This window comes from Macrobrachium nipponense, chromosome 33 (assembly GCF_015104395.2).
Source record: "Macrobrachium nipponense isolate FS-2020 chromosome 33, ASM1510439v2, whole genome shotgun sequence".
Lineage (NCBI taxonomy): Eukaryota > Metazoa > Arthropoda > Malacostraca > Decapoda > Palaemonidae > Macrobrachium > Macrobrachium nipponense.
The window spans coordinates 18004632-18023711 of record NC_087219.1 but is presented as its reverse complement, the minus strand read 5'-3'; the positions used below and the strand labels follow the sequence as shown (position 1 = coordinate 18023711).

The 19080-nt window shown below is 42.1% G+C and overlaps 1 protein-coding gene across 1 annotated transcript in view; it reads right to left on the bottom strand.

Moving 5' to 3' along the window:
• The window catches only part of LOC135202979 (N(G),N(G)-dimethylarginine dimethylaminohydrolase 1-like), an 87977-nt gene that overhangs the window by 11641 nt on the left and 57256 nt on the right, over positions 1-19080 (bottom strand). The window contains exons 3-6 of the mRNA XM_064232512.1: positions 5260-5362; positions 4325-4422; positions 3749-3844; positions 1350-1478 (exon numbers count right to left, since the gene is read on the bottom strand). Of these exons, the coding sequence (XP_064088582.1) occupies positions 1350-1478; positions 3749-3844; positions 4325-4422; positions 5260-5362 (426 nt within the window). The remainder of the gene's footprint in view (positions 1-1349; positions 1479-3748; positions 3845-4324; positions 4423-5259; positions 5363-19080) is intronic.

Below are 19080 nucleotides of genomic sequence, written 5' to 3'. Positions count from 1 at the left end.
TAACTGCTTCCTATATGCATATTAACTATCAGATAACAATCCTTTAGTTCCCACATACTTATATAGTGGCTTAAAAATAAGTTTTTATGCAACTTTGGAGAGCACAGGAGAATCCAGATTGGCCTATAGTTACTGCAAAGTTTGCGCTCATCCACAAATATACCACATCATCATAAAAATCTATTGAATCTACTAACCTTGGGAAACAATAAAACTAGAAACTTTGTTAAAAAACAAAGGAAAGAAACCAACATGACCTGCTCCACCCTAGTTATCAAGATTATGAAGATTTTTCTTAACATCCCTGGAGCAAAATGTAAATTTTGTAAGAATAAGTTCAGGATGACAAGTATCAGGGAGAGGCACATCCTTAGCCAATTGCTTAGCTTCAAAAGCTCAGTTTAGCAGTTCAGCTCTTTCCCTAGGGCCTGCAACCAATTTACCATCATCTGTAAGCAGTGGTGGAATGGAATATGAGCCTGACCCAATGACAGTGATGCAAATTTAGTCCACCTCAGATGAGGCTGAGTAATCCCTTTAAGTTTCCTTTGCAAGCATAAAGTAATCTTAATATCTCGCCAACATATCCTTCAGAAAAAGGCTGGTGAAATGCACATTACTTGACACTGATAGAAGAAAAGTTGAACCTAACAACAGAAGCCATATCTAGATGGCACTGTATCAGATTAAACAACAAACCAATCAGTACAGGTCACAGAAGCTCTTACTGATGATCCCTTATAACCAACATGCAACACTTAACCCTTTTATCCACTATTCCATGCAAAATTCACATCATACCCCATGTTTACGGACCGGTGTTGATCCACAGAACTAGGGAGTTAATCTGTCATAGTCCACTAACAAATCCCATCTACCATCAGTCAACATGTTGTCTCTGAACTTGAAGTGCCTATAGTAATGGCACACTGTAAGCAGTATAGCACAAATTTATTTCACAGCATTTATGCAGCCTCTGATTGTTTTGCTTTCTAAATTTTACTTTTCAGCTGATCCACTTGGTTTCTGCTCAGAAACTTATATCCTCTGCTATTCAGTCGGTACTTAAACTTCGGCTTTGATTGTCTACTAGCAGCTGGAACCAGACCTTTATGGCGGTCAGTAAAATGAAATGCTAAGCTAACATCAGTAACTTTTTATTTTTTGTGAGAGTATAACATAACCATTAAGCTTTATTTCTAGAACATCAAAGAGCCTATCCAGAGGCAGTTGAAGGGATGCTACAAAGAACCTTTTGTACATGGATCATCTACAAAGCACCAAACAAGGCACACTCTGCATGGTACTTAACTACAGTGAGCATTTATAGAAAACATAGGTGCACTTACTTTAGCTGATTCAGGATATTCATTTTTGCTGCGGTGCAGTAGAACACCATTGGCAAAGACAACATTCGCTGCACAGGTGTCGGGGACAGTAAGCGTCTGGTATCTGAAAGTTGCCTCTCTTTCAATTCGCTGTCAAAAGAAACAAACTTAGTTACAACCTCATGATAGACAAGTAGCATCCTAGGTTAACAACTTCAGACCATTTACCAATTTCAGGATTTCCTAAAAAAACTGAAAATGAAATTGCTGTCAACGTTTCAAGAACAAGTAACACATACTCTCTCCTCTTGTTATTAGGTAACAAAGTAGTTGAAACAAGCACTCACATACAGTAACTAGAATATTATAAAGAGGGGAAAACTAACATGAAGGGAACCTGAACCAGAAGGGAGCTCATGGCAAAAGTACATTAGAGAAGAGAGAATGTGCTAGATGTCTAATCATGTCAAGGAAGCTATGTTAAAATATGATATTTTCATAATAAAATTAAGGTTCATATATACTTACCAAGTAATTACATAGCTATAGTTGCCAACTATCATGGCAGCTAAATTTTGAAATTTGTAGTAGCACTTCTATTGTTTTAGTATAGGTAACTAGCCCACCCACTGTCAGGGAAGAATAGGTACAACACAGCTGAAAAGCTCAATTCGTTTGTGCCCTATGTCCATGAGAGGAGAGGAGGGAGGGCTCCAATTCTGTAGTTACTTGGTAAGTATACTATATGAAACTTAATTTTAAGTATACTATATGAAACTTAATTTTATGAAAATATCATTTTCATATATGTAACTTACCATGTAATTACAAAGCAGAATCCCAGATTGACAGGAGGTGGGATAAATGGACATATTCCATTCAAAAACAGTCGGTAATGGTAACCTTACTTAGTAAGAAAGCTATAGTAGGAAGATTCTACTTCTGGTTAGTGCTCATCTCAACCTGTAGTGGCATGATGGTATAGCCATGGAGCGCTTCCACTTCAATGCGAGCTTTGCAGCGGAGTACTCCAAAGGCTAGCAAAGCATCAATAAGTGCCCTTGCCCTGGGAGCAGTACCACAAAAAACAAACCAGTCAACACTGTTACCTACACATAAAATAAAAACCACTACAGTAACCCCCTGTATTCGCAGGGGATGGGTACCAGACGCCTCCCCACAAATAGCTAAAATCTGCGAATACTTAAATCCCCTCTAAAAATGCTTAGAACTGCCTCTTTTGATAGTTAAAACAAATAAATCCCTAAAATTGCCTATACCTGAGAATTTTAACAGTTTTGTCACAAAAAGTGCATTTATTCATGAAAAGTATATAAAAAAGTACAGTAATTTGTGAATATTTCTCAGTGAAAAATACCTTAAATGGGTGAATTTTCAGTGAATAATGGGTATATAAGGTCCATAGAAAAATCCACAAATGGCCGAGTCCGCAAATCACGAATCGGTGAACAGCCAGCAAAGTCAACTGTACTCATCCACAAAAGAAAAACTGGTGGGTCCTCCAGGTACACAGTACCCCGAGGGGGCTCCCAAAGACTCAACACCCTATATCAAGGGGAGGAGATAAGGAATATTGAAGGAATACCTCCTATGCTTCGTCCCCCAACACCATGCCAGCCACCAATAACGGACATAGGGTACTGCATGTTTGGTATACTGTCTCCAATTCACACAAATAAAGTGTCACAAACATTAATTTACACCTCAAAATAGGTGGAGTGATGAATCGCGGATAGCGACAAGTTATGTTTAAAAGCAAATGAGGTAGTGACAGCTATTTTCATGGGCTTTGACTCTGAAATAACACCTCTTTAAAAGAATGTCAATGTGGCAATGCATTCTTGGACAGCGGTCAGGAAGGATTTTTAACCGAGCACCAGTGGTTGCTGGAGGGGCCTCTGATCCTCTCAGTCCTATCAAGGTAATGTCTCAAAGCCCTTAAAAGGCATAGGGCTCTCTCTTCATAATCTGGGCCAATGATGTCTGTCAGGTTCTTAATGATGAAAGAACGGGGCCAGGGCTTGGAAGGAGTCTCATTCTTGGCCAAAAAACCAAGCATAAATGAGCAGACCACAAAAGGATTTTCCTTAAATCCCTGAAAGTCATTTTAAAAAGCACTTTTAAGGTTACAATTTAGCTGATTTCTTATGAATGCTGATTCATTTCCATGCATAACCTGCCAAGTGTTCAATTCTATACATCATCAACAACCAGATATACCACACATTTTTGTATTAACCAACTGTCTTAGACTCATATTTTGAGTCATTCTAATTTCAAACTAGAATATCTACTCAAATCACCTTCTCACTGAATTCCATCATCTCATATGAAATAGGTTTGACATTGCATTTTCACAAATGATAGCAGAAAAACTTAGCAATTTTTAAACATCTCACCTTCAATGCATCTTTGGCTTCAGGTGCACTAGCCACGCAGATCACATCTGGTCCAGCCATGGTTAACATGGACTTCAGATGTAAGTGATTGTCAACCTGTATAATAACATCAAATCAAAGTCAATTACTTGTAAAAAAATTTTGCACATTTTTTTCTTTATTTTACAAAATATTCCCTTCAAAACGTTCTTGATACAAACTAAAGGACCACAGATAGCAAAAAACAGTTACTTCAATGGGAATCCCAAAAAATGTTTACAAAAGAAATCTGATGAACCCTGATGATAACTTTGAACACTGAAAAATACAAATTTTTGTAAGAAAAACTACCAATGGAATAATGGGGCAATTATGTACACAAGGTACCATAAACATTAAAATACAATACCAATAATACAAGAGAGAGGTTCACAGGTCTGTAATCACCCCGAACTTTAACCATTTGTAGAAAAAGTACTGAAAAAAACAGTAAAGTTGCTGTACATGATAAGACTAAATTAAACAAAGAAGAAAATTGAAATCTATTGCCACGAACATATTAAGGGCTGACAAAATTCCTGGACAAAAATGGCTTACTTTGATTGGAGTGCATGGGAACTCAGGAAAAGCTGATGCTAAAGCACAAGCGCCGGCCTGATTGGTCCGTCCTGAGAGCCCAACAAAGAATTCTTTGCCTGAAAAATGATAATAAAACAGTCCATTAAGATTTTGGCAAAAGATCATAAACAAATTTAGTAAATCAAACAATTAATCCTTAGAATCTACATCAATAGAGAAAACACCTAATCGATAAGACAGTAGATAATAATCATATTAATAACCTTCCTCTCATCTGCTTCCACCAGTGCACTTACAACTGTGGACTCTATGGATTTTACTGAATAAATTTTTGTTCACATAAGGCACGTAAAATTAACAAAAGTGTTTTGGCTGTCATTTTGCAGTACCCTAATACGTATAGGCTAATCATAAAACTATTCCATTGACCAGATTTATCATTCTTCTACTCGTCCTTTGGACCTGTTTAACTAAACCAATGAGCCACATTTTTACACTCACAGGTCTCAATAGATTTTTTCTAAAATAAAAGGTGAGACTGAAGGAAGGTGAAGAAATTGGAAAACTAAGTGGTTACAGGCCTAAGGGAATGGATGGCAGTAAAATTAGGCATAAAGTTACACAGCTGGGTCATAAGAGAAACTGCAAAGAACCTCAAGTACTGTGTACAGCATGCAGCACAAAGTAAACTGTAAATGGTTAGGTTTATACTTTCTAACAATTAAAATCCATGTCTTTACAGTACAGACAGAAATGTACATTAACCCTTCCTGTTAACACCACACTCTACTACAAAATCTAGATTATCACACAAGCAACTAAATTGCAATTTGTCACTCTTCAAGAAAAAACAAAAGTATAAAAAAAGCAATATCTTCTCACAAAAATACACACATTTGTAAATTTGTAAAAAGAAAAAATACAAAACTGAAATAAAGTATGTGAGAACCAACCTGTAAAGAGTACATCCCCTCCTTCCAATGTAGCTGATTTATCTGAGATTTCTACAACTGGGAGTTCCAATTCATTTTTCAATATGGATCTCATGTAGTCCACCTGAAATGAAATAGCAGTTTGCAAATGCTGAAATGAATTTGTACATATATATAGTAAATAACTAACTGCCTGGGCATGTTATATCCATTAATCTATTTACAGCATTCCTAAATACTTAATCAAATCAACTGCTTTTATTATTTCACCATTTAAAATGTTATTTTTATGGTAAAATAAAGTTTTATATATACATACTTAGCAAGTAATTACATACCTATAGTTTCAACTCTCACTGCAGCTTAACTTTTGAAATTCAGAGTTGTGCTTTTGCTTTGTGTAGGTGACTAGCCCCACCTACTTTCGGGGAAAGAGAGGAACAACTCAGCAAAGAGCTTCAATTTGTCCATGCAAGGGGATGAGAGAGGGCTCCAATTTTGTTATTACTTGGTAAGTATATACATAACTTAATTTTATCATGAAAATACCATTTTCATTTAAGTAACTTACCAAGTAATTACACAGATGAATCCGACATTGATAGGAGGTGGGATATATGAATAAATTCTGAAGATGAATTTGAAACATAAACTCTGTAAACATTTAAAAAAAATTTTTGTTGATTCCTTACCTGATAAGAGAGCTACAGCAGGTGATTACTACCTATGGTCGGATCTCATCTTGACCTGTAGTGACTTAGTGGAATAGCCGTGAAAAGTCCCTACTTTTAAATGGGACCTTTAGAGTAAGGGAGAGTTCCAAATACGTACCCACAAGGCAAAAGATAAAAAAGCTGTCCTTGTACTGGGCGCAGTACCAAAATATGATATTGTTATGATACAATAAAGTTTCATACATACTTACCTGGCAGATATATACATAGCTATCGACTCCGTCGTCCCCGACAGAAATTCGAATTTCGCGGCACACGCTACAGGTAGGTCAGGTGATCTACCGGCCTGCCGCTGGGTGGCAGGACTAGGAACCATTCCCGTTTTCTAATCAGATTCTCTCTTCCACCTGTCTCCTGCGGGGAGGCTGGGTGGGTCTTCAATCGTATATATCTGCCAGGTAAGTATGTATGAAACTTTATTGTATCATAACAATATCATTCTCATACATTCAACTTACCTGTCAGATATATACATAGCTGATTGACACCCTTTGGTGGAGGGCAAGAGACAGCTAACTCCTGACTAGACAGGTAAACAACATGTGTTGTAGGTATTTATAGACCTTGGTTCCTCTGTGTTTCTAGACGAAGGGTCGACTTCCTAGCTATTGCATAGGAGTCTGCTTCGTCTCAAGAGCCTTAGCAAGATAGTGATCTGTGGCCAAGAGTTCTTGTGGGTCTACCGATGGGGTCTTATCCACTTACTCGGTCGAGCCTAATTGGCATTTGTCAATGGGTGCTAATCCGCTTATATGACAACATGCCTATGCCTATTGGCATAACTAAGGAGCGCAACACCGATCCCGATCACCTGTTCCTAACATGAGGGTTCACGCTAAAATTGAAAAAGAGTTATCCCCCAAACTCCTTTCAAACCTCAAAAAAAAAAAATCACTAAGTTAAAATAAATTCAACTCATTATTAAAGGATCAGTGTCGGCTCCTTATCCCAGCAACGTATCCGCTGATACGTATAAACCAAGAGAGAAGGATCTCCCGTAGGTTAACTTGAAGTCCTTCGTGTAATGAGCAGTCAACACATAGTTGCATCTCTCATATGTTAAAGCTAATATGTCTTCCTGACATATTGTTACGAAAAGAACAAGAACTTGCAAAAGCTCGCACTTCATGAGCTTTTAAATTCTCAGCTGTTTGAAGGTATCATCAAGTCACTTATGAAGTGCTTTAGAGATTACCATTGTTTCAAAGAAGACTAGGACTTTCTTTGAACTGGATCTCATCTGGCGCGAGGAGTATCCTCTTTGGAATACTCCTGGCGCCTGACAGTCGTAACACTCCTCGAATACTCCTGCCGTCTGGAAGGCGCATCTCGCTCCAAATACTCCTGGCGCTGTTAGGAGTATTAAGCTCAGAATACTCCTGGCGCTTGGTAGGCACATCGCGCTTCGAATACTCCTGGCGCCTGGTAGGAGTAAAAAGTCTAGAATACTCCTGGCGCCTGGGAGGAGTATCGAGGTCAGAGTACTCAAGGCGCCTGGCAGGAGTATCTCTTCCCAAATACTCCTGACCTATGGAAGGCGCATCTAGTTCCGAATACTCCTGTGGCTTGGTAGGAGTATCGCTCATGGAATGCGCCTTTCGAATGGCAAGTATATTGCGCTTAGCGGGCGCTATACTCCTATCAGGAGTTCTCTCTTCTCCAGTTGGCTCTTGTTGCTTGGATGAAGATCTGGGCCTAGAACGATCTACAGTAAAGTCAGGCTCTTTGCGCCTACTTGGCGCCTGGCTCCTAGTTGGCGCCAGACGCTTGGCAGGAGTTACTTCCTTTCCCACATCTCGCCTGCCTAACGCACCGCTCCCCCCAGAGATGGCCGCTTGTGCGACAACTCCCCTGTAGGGTTCGTCGCGCCCGACAGGAGATCGGTATTTGGATCTCTTAATCGGAAGCCTGTCATCCTTTTTACGAGTAGGCTCTTTAGAAAGTACTCCTACCAAAGACGCTAATTGCTCCTGCACATTCATCAAAATTTAGTCAGCTACATCCAGTAGACGATAGGAGATCTAAAAGTCCGAGAGACAAGTCTTCCTCCGAGGAGGATCCTTATTGAATACTTCCGTTGCTAACGAGTTCTCCTCCTAAATGTTGATGAGTTTTCTCGTTGCAGAAGCTTCCCTATCCTTGCCCGAAGGAAGGGAAGGAGCCTGGAAGCTTAAAGAGATTCTGAGCTGAAATTGGTAGGACTCCTGATTTCTAGCTCTTAAATGTATCTCTCTGACCCTTTTGGGAAGTAGTTTGAGCCCTCATCGCGTTCCAAAGACTCTGTCAGTAAACGTTTAAACCTTGTCTTCTTCTGTAGATGACAATGTCAATACATTACCCGGACAACGAAACCTCTATCTGAAAGCGTTGATCCAGGAATAAAAGGCTTTAGCTCTTTTGCCAAACATACTATGCTGGCCAGAACCCATTGCCGAGTCTTCATAGAATTTGATTCCAGATTCTAAAGCCCAAAATTTCACTTGTCCTTTTGATCGTTTAGGACCAAGAGAAACATTTGATTAGGAGCAGTTCCATCTTGTCGGAACACGGAATCTGAGGCCCAAATTAGGATCCCATTCTAAGTATAAAATCTCTTACTCTTATCATATAGAGGTATTGTATAAGATCCCGAAGATCTTAATTCTCTACTATCTCTAATATTCTTTGTCGAGACAGAGTATATCTTTTTACTGTGTTCATTGATAGCATAAAATACCAAGGTGATTCTTCCCTCTGAAAGGGAAGAAAACCATTATGTGGTTCACAGAGGTATCGGAAGAGGACAGTTTCCCCTTTCCATCTAGCACGATCTGCAGCAACTCTATGTCTTTCACATATTTAAAGAATTATCAAGCTTCCCTTGAAAAATCCTCTCATTCATATTTACTTCTGGTCAGTCTGCACGCAGATAGACTCAGAGTGGATAGGTTTTTCAGGTCCAATATTTATAATAGATTCCGATAAAATCTCTATTCTCTTAGAAAAACCTTCCGACACATGCTGAAAGAAGAACGTGACCTCTGTGAATCCAACCTTTTTATTGCCAAAATGATGCATTCATCTTCTTCCTTTGACGCCCATTTATTTTAATATCTGTTAAGAATATATATAACTAGGGGAAAAAAGACTAAAGTTTATTCCCCTATTTAAATTAAAGATGGCGTATCTTGCTACCTCTCTTGTTTCGAGGAAACGTAAGCAATCTATAAGAAGCTCGTTCATCTTCTGCCTTGCGAAGAGATCTGTGAATACTTTCCGCAGGGTCTGACAACTCTTTCCAATAAATGTTAAACATACGTTAACAGTTATTATCGTCGATCAAAAAGGTTCTCACGGACGTGCAAAATCCCACATCGAACCTGGTAAGGATCGTTACGTTCCGTGTCTGTTTCCAAATAGGTTAAATCGTGCTCTGCCGAATTAAAATCATTTATAATACCGTCACATTGTGGTAAACAGCATTCATCTAGGAAACTCTTGTAAGGATAGTAGGAACTCTGTAATTAACCACGGTGTGTGCATAAGGCTTAACCGTACCGTTATCTTAAGGTGAATTTTCTACTACATTCTTTCCTCGCCGAGGCAGAGAGAGATCCTTAGGAAAACGAATACGATGTTATTCATGTTTGCCTAAAAATCCCCTCAATTCGTGGTTAAGTCCCTGATTGTAGGGGGAATATACGGTGAAGCATTCGATCCCTTAGGAGAGAGAGATGTAACCAACGGTTCACGACCGAGAACCGGATGGTACTGGATTGGCTCACAATTACAGCCGTCTCGTTCACTGCCTGGCTGCATTCATTCTGAGTTGCCGTTAGTACTCCCTTCAATGAATGGATATAATAAAATTATTCTCGAGTCTAAGAAAGCTCTCAATAATGCAAATTTAAGCCAAACAAACTTTGTTAAATACCGAAGCTGAGTAGGTATTGTCGTAACAAACCTTTTAAGCGAAGTCCTTACTAGGAAAATCCTGTAAGGATATAGATAAATCCGTAGCGAACCAGAAAGGCAACTATGGTATGCGTATATGACTTGTCATTCAGTAGTCGTATACAGCAAGCCTTCTACGACATTCTTTCCTTTCCGACATGCAGAGAAAGAATGGAAATCTTACTCTCTTCGTTTTTTTCGTCAATAATCCCGAATGAGTATTAGTCGAAAGAGATCGCAAATGACAACCGAGGATCGAAGAGAATCTCTCCAGCTTTTATTATCTTGGAGATAAGTCCGTATTTTACGCCTTTCTTATCTGGAAGAGCCTCTAATCAATGAATGAGAGCTCGTACGAATCTTGTTCAACTTCCAAACGATTGCCCCTCTTTCTGTAAATGGTTGGTTGCATTATTTTTTAGAAGGAGGATGATTTTAATATCCTCTTACTAATACTGAACTAATTCTCACGATTCTGCTCTATCTTCCATTCCTCAAGTTGGGAGAAGATTGAGCAACCGGAGGAGAGCGCTTCCTTTCGAAAGGTGAAGGGCTTTTCTTTAGCAGTACCGACTCTAACCTGACAAGGGCTACGGCAGCCTGTGCTACATCTTGAGTCCCTGCCTGGAAAAAGCCGAACTTGCTCTTGCCTTTATTGCATTAAGACAATCCTGACAAGGGCGACGGCCGCCTGTGCGACAACTCCCGTCCCTATCAGGAGAAGCCTCGAATGTCTTTCACCCTTCGCCTGGAGGACTCTTGGCGGTTGTCAGGCTCTTCTTGTAGGAGAAAGTGCCTGGCGCTAAGCAGGAGTATCTTGCCTAGAATACTCCTGGCGCCTGGGAGGAGTATCGCGATCTGAATACTCCTCGTCCTCGGAATACTCCTGGCGCCTGGCAGGAGTATCGCGCTCCGAATACTCCTGGCGCCTGGGAGGAGTATCGTGCTCGGAATACTCCTGGCGCCTGGCAGAAGTATCGCTTTCCTAGGAGGAGTATCGTGATCGGAATACTCCTGGCGCCTGGTAGGAGTATCACGTTCCGAATACTCCTGGCGCCTGGGAGGAGTATCGTGCTCGTCGGAATACTCCTGGTGCCTGGCAGGAGTATCGCGTTCCGAATACTCCTGGCGCCTGGGAGGAGTATCGTGATCAGAATACTCCTGGATCCTAGCAGACGTATCGCGCTTGGAAAGTTTTCTTGTTGGAAAGTTCCGAGCATCTGAAAGGCGATCCTCGCCTGGAAAGTTCTGTACGTCTGGAAGGTTATTTGAATCTGGAATCTTCCGCCTTCTGGAAGGTTCCGCTTGTGCGGAAGGTTCCGATCTCTTGTACATTTGTTCTTGCTTATAATTCGACAATACTTCCATTTTCGACATAGCCCTCCCTTTCTTCTGAATGAGAAGGACTTCCATTTCCGATGAAGATCCTGGTTCATAGTGCTTCAGGCGCTTTGCGCCTATATTCAGGCCCTTTAGGTGCTTTGCGCCTCGTTTCAGGCGCTTTGCGCCTTGTTTCAGACGCTTTAGGCGTATTGAGCCTCGTTACCGGAGCTTCATGCCCAAGGAGCTAGAAGCTTAAAAGTTATATATATATGTGAAATCACTAAACGAGATCCATATAATTCATTCGATCAACAAATATTCTTTAATATCTAATTCGTTCTTCTCAGAATAGATATATTTTCATATACATGTACCGATGAGGAATTTATTGAAATAACTATTTCAAACCCCCATGGGATAGAGCCCCCCCCCCGTCCAACTGTACGGGGGGACGAACCCGGATAGGGCAATGCCTCTACCGCAACTGTTATCGAATGATGTCTTCCTTTCTCCGTCTCTTCTGAGGTTCCGATAGCCAGACGAGATTATCTTGCATCTTCATTTAATCTACGCCGTTGAATGTTTCTTCTCCTTATTCGTCAAGACGATAATAATAAGGGGAACACATTGAATTAGGATGCCTTTCCAATGGCTATCCCTGGCAGTCTGGGACGTCCTACAGAACCTGCCGAGGGGACGCCTGATCGGTGGGGATTCTCTGTAACCTCCGTAAGGCTTTCGACATTCCTTCTCCTCTGGGCCTGTGAGCTTGGAAGAGGTCTAGGCCTGGGAGCGAGACAAGAGCCGATCAGACGCACCCTCTATTGCAATGGGGAACACTATAATCACTTCTTACCTTATAATAGCTCGTATCTTGAGCTACATTCCTTTATCTTCAAATTGCAAATGAATTTGTAGTTTCTGTGAAGTAAGAAGGTGATGAGGAAACTACACTACTAGTACTGTTAATATTCTAACTGCTCGTCATAACGAGAGCTATTAAAGCTTCTAAAAAAAAAAAAAAAAAAAAAAAAAAAAAAAAAAAAAAAAAAACATATCTAGTTCTATGTTTTTCTGACTTCCTCAAATAGGAAGTTACCTTATTTTCCTCAATCAAATTCTAACATTTATTACACTTTATCAATGAATAAATATTTATATTTCCCTTTCTTGCAAACTATGTAATTGTCTACCGAAAACTTCGGTAGTTACACATCCTCTATTCTTCGAAAACTTCGAAGTTAATTCATTAAAAGTTATTAAAAAGTTATTAAAAGCGTATGCTGAACCACCGATCCAGTACTTCCCTGTAAAAGTTGGCCCAGAAGATCGATGGCGATGAAACACGAAAATCAAATCAGGAGGGAGTAAACATATGTTTACATTCCCAGCGACAGAGAGAATCTGATTAGAAAACGGGAATGGTTCCTAGTCCTGCCACCCAGCGGCAGGCCGGTAGATCACCTGACCTACCTGTAGCGTGTGCTGCGAAATTCGAATTTCTGTCGGGGACGACGGAGTCGATAGCTATGTATATATCTGACAGGTAAGTTGAATGTATGAAAACTAAAAGACTATATATCATCATCACCTACAAGGAATATAAACAATAACAATCAAAACCACAACCAAAAAACTGGAGGGTACTACAGGTGTGAGTAAGTAACCCTTAGGCTCCAAAAAAACTCAACACCCTAAATTCAAAGCAAAATAACTATGTATAAGAAGGAATGCTCTCTATACTTCTTCCCCCAATACCACGCCAGCCACTGATAACAGCCCTAAGGTAATGCAGTTTTCAAAAGTCGTTTCTATATCCCTTGGATGGTGCGTAGCAAAGCAGAGTTGCACTTCCAGTAGGTCAACTGGATGATTGCTGAAGGTGGTGACAGCCCTGATTTCATGTGCTCTCACTTTGAGTATCAGAAATGTGTCTTCTTGGATTTGCAAATGCGCCTCCATAATTAGGATCCTTAGAAAAAAGGATAGCGCATTTTTAGACATAGGTGACAGGAATTTGTTGATGACCTCCCTCACCATGCTGAAGGGGGGGAAGGCATAAAGGTCTATGTTCAACCAGTTAACAAGCATTCCATCCGCCGCCCATGCCCGAGGGTCTGGAACTGCGAACAGAATAAAGGAAGGTGGTGGTTTTCTGATGTGGCGAACAGGTCCACCATCGGCCTGCCCCAAAATTTCCAAAGGCTGTCACACACACCCAAATTCAGAGTCCATTCTGTTGGAAGGACTTGTCCTAGCCGACTTAACTTGTCTGTCAAGACGTTCATTCTCTCTTGAATAAACTGGGTGACGATTTTGACCCCGATTCTGAACTGCCCAGAGTAGCAGCGCATTCACTGCCCCACAAAGGGATAAAGAGTGTGTTTTGCCCTGCTTTTTCATGTAGGAAAGTGCCATGGTGTTATCAGAATGCACCACCAAGGTCTTGTCTGTGACTATCTTTACAAATCTCATCAACCCAAGATGAATAGCAGTCAGTTCTCTGACATTTATGTGGAGATCTTGTTGCTCCTGGGACCAAGTCCCAGAAGCCTGCAAGTTGCCTAGAAGGGCTCCTCAGCCTTGGTCTGAGGCATCTGCAAAAAAGGAGAGGTCTGGGTTCACGAGATATAGACTTCCCCCCTTAAAGTCTGCTTCTGGATGTCCACCACATTAAGTCTGCTTGTATCCCCTTCGTAATGGGGAACGTCACTGAATCCGGTTGCTCCTTTCTGCTCCAGCTTGCTCTTAGGATAAACTGAAGAGGTGTCATGTGTAGCCTCCCTAATTTCACAAACTGCTCCATGGATGAGAGGGTCCCTAACAGACTCCCTGAATGGTATACAGTATCCCTCTTTCATCACCTTGATTGTCCAAGGTTCCACACCTCTGGCACTCCACCTCTCCCAGAAAAGGAGGAACCTGGCTCCTACAAGAGCATGAAGGATGAATAAGTCCCTTTCCAACAAGTCTGGATGCAGTCCTCTTGAAGGACCTAGCAGTGAACCACATCTTGGCACAGGGTTTGGAGGAGAGACTCTATCTGCCTCCTCGAAAGGGATGCTGCTGCAAGCGAGAGATCGATTTAGTAGCGAAGGAAGAAGGCTCCTTGGGGTGCTTTGAAGACTGCACTAGAAGATCCTGTGTGGATCTTTTCTGCAGAACGATGGCAATCTCCTCCACAGCCGATCATGGAAACAGGTACTTCTTGTCCAGGGGTGAATATATCAAGGCAGACTTCTGAACAGAAGTCACTCCTTTGGTGGTGAAGGAGCACCACAGCTAACTTCTCTTCAACACCCCAATAAAAAAGAGCACCAGTCGTCCAGTCAAGGAAACTCAACACCTTGAGGACCTTAAACATAGTATGTTTCACTAAGAGATCTAACTCCAAAGGGGCAAAAAACACTTTACCTGATGAGAAAGCAGAACATCTAGCAGAGTCACTTTGGGACGAGACAGCACCTCCCAAGAATGGAGCTTCTCCTGTGGAATAGGAGAGATATCTCCTGGCCAAAAGTCTTGCTGGGGGAAAGGCAAAAATAGCCTTCCCTTAATCCCTCTTCATCTCCAGTCAGTCCTCAACCTCCTTTAAGGCTTTCTTTGCAAATGAGGAAAGAACCATCTTGGGGAGACACGTACTGAAGTCCACTTGATTCCTCATGAGGAAGGTAGAGAGAAGCGAAACAAGAGCAGCTGGCTGGAAATATAGAGGAAAAGTGGCTAAAAAATACCTAGGTAGTGAAGCATAACCTGAGGGAGTTGGCTCAGGAGATACATCCTCTTCTGCAGAAGAGACAGATGACAAAGAAATATCATGAGAAGGCTTTGGTACGGATGGAGCCTTACATATTAGTCCTAGAACATCTTCCAACTACTTCTTAATATGCAAATAGGATTTATCCTCTATCGTGCGAGTAGGCGAAAAGCAGACAGTACCAAGCGTTCGGTTGACACCGCACGCCTAGCAGCTGACAGCAAGCCAAGAGGTGGGCTCTTGGGAGGCGGAACTGGGCACTTTATGACAAAGAGAGAGATGAGCGAATCTTGGGAGAATATACTCGGTGCTCGTGTGACGCCTGGAAGAAACGGCTGAGCAAATCTTGGAGGGGTACTTAGGAGCCAAAATTGGCACTCTGAATGAAAACACTCAGGAGAATAACATTCTGGGCTGTGCCATAACCTACAACCTGGTTGAGGGCTGGGCAGAGGACCCCTGGTCCACTTCGTCGCGATGGGGGAGAACTCACCGATGTGACATCTCTTGCTAAGACAAGACTTGCCTGGAATGCGCCAAAAATGTCTCTTTTCGAGGCAACTGCCTAATGGGCAAACCCCACCAACCTCCTTTGGACCTCTGGTATGTTTCGTTCCAGGTTCAGGGGAGTGTGACAGGGACCTTTGTCTGGGAGAGTTGGTGGGACAGACAGCCACCTCCTCCACTGGTACTGACTCTGACACTAACACTGGCACCATGCTATGCATCTAATCCATTAGCACCTTAACTGACTCTCCCGACTTGGATGTTGTGTTGACTACAAGGTCAAATTGCAATCAAACTTACACTTGAGGCTGGCAATGGCATCGGGTTTGGAAGCAACAGAGCGTTGATGGCAAAACATTAGGAGGACTAAGGATGGGGGACAAGGCCAAAGCTGGGGAAGGAGGAATGTTATGGTCAATCACAGAAATGTTAACAACAGGGTCTAAGCTTTGAGCTCTAGGCTCAGCTCTAGAAGCTGCCTTCCTCTTTCTACCCCTGTCTAATTTTCCTAAATGAGACCTCAAATTCTTCCACTGTTTCTCATCCCATCCCATACATTCTTCACGAGTAAGCTCCTTAGAGCACTTGACCTCTACATTTAAGAGGAAATTGTTCAACTATCATATGTTATCTTAGTCGTTTGGGTCTTGCAACCCTCCCTACAATATCTAACACTGGAGGAACTGGAATCCGACATATTGGCAATATAAGGAACTGCCTAACTCACTAAACTCTGCTGAAAAGCTACCAAAGATATGAGTACATCACCAAATCCAAGGAAAAGACGAAGCAAAACTCCAAAGAAATCTACCACAAACATCCAATGTTGCATTGAACGTCAGCAGAAAAGAAGTAAGCTCCTCTGTTTTGTTGTTTCTATTGTTCCAGAAAGCAAGCGGGATGGTCACCTACACAAAAGACAACTGAATTGCTACCATGAACTTCAAAATTTTAGCTGCCGCGTGAGTAGAAAGTATAGCTGTGTAATTACTTGGTAAATTACTTATATATGAAATTGACATTTATTGCTCTATATTCCTGTTTTTATCAGTATATGATCCAACACTCTACAGAAATACTTATTAAAAGTTAAACTGCTGAGAACAGTACATTGCCAACATTTATAAATGCTATACAGTAAGTCCTCGGGTTACGCTGGTCTCGACTTACGATGTTTCGTGGTTACGAACGCGCCCCCATAAAAATATAAAAAATAATATTTTGCGTCGTTCCGTCTTACGCGGTTTAGCGTCGTAAGCAACGTAAACAAACGCGAACTAGTTCCGGGCGCACGGCGGAAGAATACGCTTTGTGGGGGAGAGGACGGCGTCGCTTCGCTACGCTCATTCCTCGCCCATACGCCATTTTGGTTGTTTACACTGCCTCTCTCTCCCTCGTGTTGTATCGTTTTTGTAACTTTTTGCTCTTTGTTATGGCTCCCAAGCGCAAGGCGGACTCTTCTGATGGTAGTGCATCGAAGAAAAGAAAGGCCATCACCATGGAAATTAAAGTGGACATTATAAAGCGATCTGAGAAGGGAGAAACGCCAACAAACATTGGCCGCTCGCTTGGCCTTAGCCGTTCGACCGTTGCTACCATTATCAAAGATAAAGAGCGCATCGTTGAACATGTGAAAGGATCTGCTCCTATGAAAGCGACAGTGATAACTAAGCAGCGTAGTGTCTAATAATTGAAATGGAAAGGTTATTGGTGCTTTGGTTGGAAGACCAAAATCAACGGCGTATCCCAGTCAGCCTTATGGTGATTCAGGAGAAGGCGAAAAGATTGTTTGAAGCGTTGAAAAAAAGAAAAGGGGGAGGGAAGTGAAAGTGAAGAGTTTGTGGCTAGTAGGGGTTGGTTTATGCGATTTAAGGCTCGGGCCAATTACCATAACCTTAAATTGCAAGGTGAAGCTGCTAGTGGGGATGAGAAAGCAGCGAGTGAATTTCCTAAAGCGTTGTCTGAGATAATTAAGGAGGGGGGTTATTCTGCTTAGCAAGTGTTTAACGTAGACGAGACAGGTTTGTTTTGGAAACGTATGCCTAACCGCACTTACATCGCCAAGGAGGAGAAGTCAGCACCCGGTCATAAAGCCAGCAAGGAGAGGCTAACTTTACTTCTTGGGGGTAATGCTGCTGGCGACTTCAAACTGAAGCCCTTGTTGGTGTATCAGGCTGAAAATCCAAGGGCACTCAAGGGCATTTGGAAGGGTCAACTACCAGTAATTTGGAAGTCCAACAAGAAGGCATGGGTGACACTTGCAGTGTTTGAGGACTGGTTCGTAAACCATTTTGTTCCAAGTGTGGAGCGGTATTGCGCCTCCAAGGGTATCCCCTTTAAGGTGTTGCTAGTGCTGGACAATGCCCCTGACACCCTGCCCAGCTGGGAGACTTCAACCCCCCTAATGTCAAGGTGGTTTACCTTCCACCTAATACCACGGCCCTTTTACAGCCTATGGACCAAGGAGTGATTGCTTCGTTCAAGGCCTACTACCTACGAAGGACAATTGCTATGGCTTTACAGGCAACTGAAACCAAGAAGGACTTGACTCTGAAGGACTTTTGGAAATCCTACAACATCCTTGATGCTGTAAAGAACATTGCTAATTCCTGGGAGGAGGTTAAGCAAACAAACATGAATGGTGTCTGGAAGAAATTTGTCCTCAATTTGTGAATGATTTCCATGGGTTTGAGGACACAGTTCAGCTAGTTGTCAAGAACGTTGTTGCCCTGAGTAAGGAAATCAATTTGGAGATGGAGGTTGATGATGTTACAGAGCTGCTGGAGTCTCATGGCGAGGAGTTATCTGCTGAGGACCTGATACAACTGGAGAAGCAGATGATAGAGGAAGAAGAAGAAGCACCCACCCCAGAGCCTAAGGCTTTCACAAGGCAGGACTTGATAAGAGGTTTTGCAGAGTTGCAGCAAGCGTTGTCAACTTTTGAGGCTCAGGATCCCAACTTGGACAGGTTCACTAGGGTTTCCAGAGGCGTCATGGATTTGATGCAGTGTTACAAGGAGATCTTGGATGAAAAGAGGTCGCTCTCTGTTCAGACTAACCTGGAGCAGTATTTTAAGAAGGTAGAGAGGCCTGCAGGAGATCCTGTACCCTCTACCTCAGCTGCCTCTGCTAATCCCGACTCGCCTGCCCCACAATCTCCAGCACCTTCTGAATGTTCTGCTAACCCAGACTCACCTGCCCCAGTATCTCCAGCACCTTCTGTAGGTTCTGCCTCACCTAAAGACTCACCTGCCCCAACATCTCCAGTAGTATGTTCTGCCTCACCTCAAGAATCACCTGCCTCAGCATCTCCAGTACTAGTATGTTCTGCCTCACCTCAAGAATCATCTGCCTCAGCATCTCCAGCAACTTCTGGAGGTTCTTTTTCTCTTCACTAACCTCCCCCAGTCTCTCCAGCACCGCAGCTTCCTCTCCAGTGTGCAAGCCAATCAAACTAATAAAGGTAAGGAATTGTTCTCTCGTTGTTATTGATAGGTATTTACATTAAATCATGTGGTATTTTTCAATGTTCCGACTTACGCTGAAAATCGTGTTACGACGCATCGTAAGAACGGATCAACGTCGTAA